Raw genomic sequence first — 6864 nt, forward strand, 5'->3', positions numbered from 1 at the left:
TCAAACCAAAGAGAAACACCTCGGTTTCAAGTGATTATTATTTTTAACTGTTATTCTTTTATTTCAGGGATACTCCAAAACTATGGGAGGCTTTGTAAAACTAGGATTAATTAACCCTGACCCTTATCCTTTGCTAAGCTCAACCTCACCACCTCTAACCTGGGTGAGTTACTCTGATTACTGTGCCGCCTTTCCTGTTTTATTAGTGTGTTTGTCTTATTGCTAGGCTCGGGTGTGCTTAGCAATGGGAATCTTGTATTGCATCCTGGTCGTCTTTGCTTTTTGTTCCTGGAAATTAGGAAGCTTTTCTTCAGCAGGAATGTAGTACAGTGCTGGAACAGGTTTCCCAGAGAGAAGTGAGAGTCTTCACAAAGCGAAGGGTGTAACTTCAGTATGTATGACTCCGACTTACGTATGAAGCATACACAAAGTGTATGACATCAAAAGTATTATGGAAGAACTGGTCAGATTAATTCCTACTGATGAGTGCTTAACCTTAAAAATACCAAATATACCTCTGAGTTCATAAAGTTCTTCAAAATGTCTCTGACTGAAATACAGCACATACTTCCCAAACTTGAGGAGTTTTGGGGCTGCCGTATGGGAATTTTTTTTTTTTTTAGAATACTTTTGTCCACTTTCAATTTTACGGTTGGTATCTTCAAGTTTTCTATGCAAAGATGGATAGAATTTCCAGTCCTTCGAGCCTCAGTGAAGAAGTATAGTGTCATGTGATCTGTGAAAATAACTGTAAACAAATTAGTCTCGCTGCAAACCTTGTCTCGGCAATGTTGTTACGTCTTAGTACTTTCCCTTTATCTACTCTGCCTGGGAAGCAGAGGAGAGAGACTATACTGAGCTTCTAAACAGACTTTGCAGTTCTTGCTTGCTTCATTTCTTTTTCATAGCTCCATTTATTTATTATCTGTCTTGCTGTGAATGAAGAAAGCAGTAATTAGCATCTATATAGCACAAAATGGCCTTCAGATATGCTCAAAAAAGGAAAAAAAATATGTAAAAGCTTTTTGGTAATATTCCTGGGATTGCCAGAGCCTTGTTCATCTCATAGATCTGTTTCCTTCCTTTTGAAAGGAACGTTCTCCATCTCTAGACCAGCTGAAAGTTCCTGGCTCTGTGGCTGTCTCCAGGTGGCTTCTCTTTCACCCTAACGTCCTCCCAGTGTTCCTTGTGTATATAGATTTCTATGTTCTTTCTTCATTGTCAGAGGAAGGAATAAGACTAGAAAGTATGGGGAAGCAGCTGAGTAGTAGGGTACAAATTGTTTTAGGAAAAATGACTCCTATTCTCACTCGTTGCGATTAAAAATGTCAAAATACCTCATTTTCCCTGTACACATGATCTGTCTTCTTGAAGTCCTGGATATTAACTGAGCTTAGTGGAGCAGTCGGTTCTCTAAACTGTCTGAAAAGGAGCGGGGACAGATGTCAGGCCTTCAGGAACTTTTTTCTTTTCTTTTAATACAGAAAGAGCTCATGTGCAAACTAATTGGAATTAAGCCATCTGCTGAGTACCATGTTCTTAAGGAAGCTGTATTTAGCAAACTGGAAAAGGACAAACGTCAGCTGGAGGCAGTGGAATGGTAAAACGTACCAGTGATTGTTTTTTTAAAAGGGTTTGTTTGTTTGTTTGTTTTTAAAGAAAAAGGTTTGCAATTCTAGCCATTTTGGTCCATGTTGAGATTGTTAAACTGATATGCTGTACGAGCTGGAAATTACAAAACTGTGGTTATGCTGTTGATAGACAGTGATATAAGTCTGTCTCATTTCTTCTGTCAGGCTAGGTTTATTGGGAGATGAACCAGTTCCAGCAGCAGATTCTATTGTGGGGGCTCTTGCAAAGCACATGGAGAAGAAGCTGCCCTTTGGTATGTGAGAAACTCTTCCTTTTCATGGCTTTCAGTGCAGCAAGTCCATGTCTCTTACCAGCCTTAATTGGATAGTGTGTTCGCTTTCATTAACAAACCTTCATGTTAGGTTTTTTAATGTCATGTGATGTTCTCTATTCCCCCAGTTTATCTTTTTATTTCCCTGTTACATTTTTATTTTCATCTTAATATTCTGTCCTCCTTTATAGTCCCTATTTTAAATCAGTTCCCTGATATACATGCTCTATGTGCATAGTACCTTGCTCATCAGGACCCTTATCTTGATATGACTGAAATAAACGTAACAAATTAGTTTCTGTGGTTTTCTCTTAGGCGCTGGAGAGAGAGACATGATTGTTATGAGAAATGAAATAGGTCTCAGACATCCTTCTGGTCATTTGGAAGACAAATTTATCGATCTGGTTGTCTATGGTGACAACAAAGGATACTCCGCGATGGCTAAAACAGTAGGGTATCCCACAGCTATTGCTGCTAAGATGGTTCTAGATGGTAAGTGGTTGTTCAGACTTCAGTAACAGTATTTCAACCTTCTGTATCTTCCTGCCTGTAGAAAGATGTATAGTGTTTCTGAAATGTACTTTTTTTTTTTTTTTTTTGGAAAGGTATCAAACTTTTCCTGTCTTCTTTACAGGAATTTTTAATCTGCATGTTTGGCTGTTTCAGTGACAACTCTTAATTTATTACTTAATCTATAGAGATTTTTAGTCATTTAATCTTAAATGTTTCACTTGTGTAGAGGAGACCTTTAGCATGGTAAATTAAAATTGATTCTGCCACAGTGAAGCAGGCTAACATAGACCTGTGCTGAACAAACTAGTTCCTTCCACCGCTGCTTTCTGGATCAATGAAATGTGGGGCTTGGGGCACGTTACCTGATCATGTTGTGCATCTATTAGCAGGCAGGCTTTGCCTATTAATAATCACCATGTTTAAGGAAATAGTGTGATTTCTCCTTGCTTGCTTTTAATTTTTAGAACTTCGTTCTTCTCCTGGCTAACTGAAATAAGCAGAAACTGTGTTGGGGTTTTTTGTTGTTATTTAAAAAAACAACCACCCAAACTTTTGAAGTTTAGAAGCTTTTTTTCCTAACCGAAGTTTCACAGCTCTATGAATTAAATTCAAGTTGTGTATGCTACTATGTCTTCAAAACTTTTTTTCCCTTATTCTTTGGTACAATCCTGATGCTGTGTGAGAACACAATGCCAGATTGATAAATCTGCATATATATATGTAAAAATTACAAAGTTAGAAACATATATAACTGAAAATTGATATTTGCATTTGTGTTGGGTTGACCTTGGCTGGCTGCCAGATGCCCACCCAGCTGCTTCCTTACTCCTTCTCCTCAGCAGGACAGGGAGAAAACAAGATGAAAAAGCTCATGCATTGAGATAAAAGACAGGGAGATCACTTACCAGTTACTGTCACAGGCAAAACAGGCTCAATGTGGGGAAAAATTAATTTAATTCAGTGCAAATGAAAATAGGTTTGGATGGTGCCAAAAACCAAACAAACTAACTAAAAAACCCACACCCCTTCCTCCCTACACCCCTTCGTTTTCCTGAGTTCAAATTCACGTCTCCATTCCTGATTCCTCAGCCTCTTTGCTCTGCCCAGAGCGGTGCAGGGCTATGGGAGATGGGGGTAGTGGTCAGTCCATAACAGCTCCTCTCTGCTGCTCCTTCCTTCTCATGCTTTTCCCCTCCTCCAGTGTGATCTTCACCGCAGGCTGCAGGGGAATCTCTGCTCCGGTGCCTGGAGCACCTTCTCAATTTCCTTTTCTGCCACTGATGTCTCAGGACTGTTTCTCACACTTTTTTCCTCACTCCTCATGGCTGTGCAGCATTTTGCCCTTTCTTAAATACATGTCCCCTGTGGCACCCCATCCACGGCGAGGGGCTCGGCCGTGCCTTGTGGTTACAGCAGGCTGGAACCAGCCATGTCCGACACGGGGCAGCCCCAGCCTCTCCTCACAGAAGCCCCCCTGCAACCAAAGCCTTGTCGAGTAAACCCAGCAGAGCACTTAACACTTTTTGTTCCCTCCCCCCCCCCCCCCCTTTATTTCAGGTGAAATAGACACCAAAGGCATGGTTATACCATTGACGAAGAACGTTTATAGACCAATACTTGAACGTGTCCGGGCAGAAGGCATTGTGTACAGTACGCACAGTGTTATCAAACAGTAACTGGAAGCAGTGGATTGACTCGGGTTTTGGCCTTGTTTAGTTTTCTCCTCCACCTTTAAGAATCTCGGTTTGGATCAGTTAAAGGCAGCACCTGCCGTTTCACACACAAACGGTGCCTTCCATAAAACCAGTTGCCCGACTTTCGTGTAGAAACTGTAGATTGTAGATACCCATATGCATGAATTGTGGTATTTTCCTCTGAAATCTGTTATGCTTTCATGTACATGTTTCAGCATCGATCAGATCTTTCCTTTGTATCTTTCCTAAAATATCTTGGGGTGTTTTTTTTTTTTTTTTGGTTAATAGAGTTTATTTTCTAAGTGTATAGGGTTATTACTGAGACAAATTTAAGCTGAAAGAAAAATCTATTGGTGGATTCTTTTGTGGTGGAAAAGTCTGGTTAATGAATTCTATTGATTAAGTTTGATTGTTTGTGTGGTAAGAATAATTTATCAGAATAACAGAGATGAAAGGGATACTTAAATTTTAAGTCTTGTTGCCCCTTTCCCTTTAACAGTATTTGTGAATGTTTTCACAATAACAATATGCAAGAAATAGTTTAGAAATTCTGCACTACTAGCAAATGAGATCCTGTTAAATCTTGAAAATGTTCAGTTGCTAAATATTTGAAAACTAGATCTTAATATTTTTTAAATCTCATATGAATGTAAACTTCGATTAATTGGAGGTGGGAGGAATTTAAAGCAGGCGTCCCCCCAGACCCTTTCCTGTGACGGTGGAAGCTGGCTGCGGTGTGTTGAAATGCCTGCTGTTACCTGTTGCCTTGTGCTACCAAGAGAGCACGCTAGCATTCAGCTCTGCGGCTGGGAAGGGCATTCTGAAATACGACACAGTTAATGTGCTTAGAAGCTGCTCCAGATGCCATGTTTACTCTTTCCACTTACACTGTGTGCCTCATCCAGGTTAAGTACTGTTACAAAAGGGAATAGACTGTGTAGCATAAGCAGCTTTGAAATGCAGTAGGCTTAGAGGTTTAAATCACTACCTTTTGAGTTAGCTTCTGTCCTTTTGCTAGCGTGCTTTTGAAGCATTCATTTGGGAGCCTATCCATCCTGCTCAGTACAGGGCCACTTTAGACTGATGAGAGCCTGCCAGCGTCCCAGCTCATTGGATGCCGAGTGCTGCGCTGCACAGACACGCCTGCCCCGCTCTAGTGGCAGTTTAGCCACATCAGCCCAGGACTGAACTTCAGCCTGAGCGCAGCTTCCCTCTGACAAAACAGCAGTTGCCTCCTTCCAGCTCAGGGCTGCTTCTGTGGCTTTTGCTCAGGGATCTCTGCACCACCTTGCAATGCAAGCATGGCTTAGACTTCCCAGTTAGGTCTGGGAGGTGTAATGCTTTGGGCAGGTGCCATTCGCAGTGGTACCTGCGCAGCGGCCTGGAGCTCCCCTTTTTTAAAGCTGAATACTGATGCTGGAAGCTGTCTGCTTTCAACTTTGCTCACAAGCGCACTTTGCTGATACACGCACAGCCTCTTACCTCCCGAGAAGCACAGTGCTATTGATGCAGTTCTGAGGGGCTGGAATTCCCAGTGTTGTTCTGCCTGGTAGGAACAGCAGCCATAACAATAGCTGAAGTTTTGATCTTCAAGTCTTGCTACTCAGGACTTGGATTTTCTTTGTGTAGATGTAACGAAGTAGCAACTGCAACAAAGAGGAGGGTGAAAGGAGCCAAAGGGAGAAGGAAGAATGAAGGGCAGAGTATTATTGTCAGAGGAGGGCTTTTTATACTGAACCACTGAATTCTTTTGTACTGTCAAATTTGGATTCTGTTACAGTGCCATGTGTGTTCTGAGTATCAGATGAAATCCTGGCTCCGCTAAGTTGCTTTGCCTCCTGCTGACCGTACAAGCCGTTGGTCTGTGCGTGGCTGGTACGTGCAGCTGGGTTAAGGATGGAGCCTGCAGTGACCGTTTTGCTCTCCGATACCTTCTCCTTCCCCTGGTAGATCAAAGGCCTACAACTAAGGATTAAAATTAGACTTGTATCTGCTGGTCCCTTCCAGTCCAGTGCTTGGTGAGACCAGGATTTCACTTGAGAATTCTCAGTTCCTTCCTCCACAACCATGGAGTTGTGACTGTATATATATATATGCGGGCACCTTGCTTGCTTTTCTGCTAGGAAATGCAATATGCAAAGAAAACCGGTATTTTTTACAAGTATGTGATCTCTTTGGAGCACTAAAAGAAAGCACCACAGAGTGTTTTCAAGAAACACTGCTACTATTTTTGAAACATTTTGTATCGGAATCTGTTTCCCAGTGCAATGCTGCTTTTTGTTTTCTAAGTGTAGACTTAAATGATGTTATTTCTCAGCTTTTTGTATGAAGATTAGACTTCTCTTTGCATATTATTGGAAAGATAATTGTATCTTATGCACAAGATTGCTTGAAAAATATATCTGAAATCCTGTTTTGTTGTCATGTCATCTTTACAGTCTAATGAGTTGTATATGAATGGGATGTGTTTTTTTACATAGATGGTTACATTGAAAGGGTGTCTACACCTACGTACATGAAACACCTCTCCATGCTTCTTGCCAGACTCACAAGAGAAGACTGCAAGGATTGTTTAAGCATCTACATCTAACACCCATCTATATATTTACATAGGTATCTATGTATCTGTCTGTATCTAGACACCATCTCCAGCTACAATTTTTTTAGCACGTTTTGTGCTTGGGCACAAGGGTGACTGCTTAAGTGGAAAGCTACAGAACAATAGATGGATAATGTCTCCCCATGCCCATGAAA

The 6864-nt window shown here is 41.2% G+C and overlaps 1 protein-coding gene across 4 annotated transcripts in view; it reads left to right on the forward strand.

Moving 5' to 3' along the window:
• Window positions 1-6523, forward strand: part of AASS (aminoadipate-semialdehyde synthase) — a 31989-nt gene extending 25466 nt beyond the window's left edge. For all 4 annotated transcript variants that reach the window (XM_056339749.1, XM_056339748.1, XM_056339750.1 and 1 more), the window contains 5 exons: window positions 68-163; window positions 1485-1600; window positions 1797-1885; window positions 2219-2395; window positions 3974-6523. In XM_056339749.1, coding sequence (XP_056195724.1) covers window positions 68-163; window positions 1485-1600; window positions 1797-1885; window positions 2219-2395; window positions 3974-4092 — 597 coding nt within the window. In that variant the 3' untranslated portion in view covers window positions 4093-6523. The remainder of the gene's footprint in view (window positions 1-67; window positions 164-1484; window positions 1601-1796; window positions 1886-2218; window positions 2396-3973) is intronic.
• Window positions 6524-6864: the final 341 nt, after the last annotated feature.

This window comes from Falco biarmicus, chromosome 5, assembly GCF_023638135.1.
Source record: "Falco biarmicus isolate bFalBia1 chromosome 5, bFalBia1.pri, whole genome shotgun sequence".
NCBI lineage: Eukaryota > Metazoa > Chordata > Aves > Falconiformes > Falconidae > Falco > Falco biarmicus.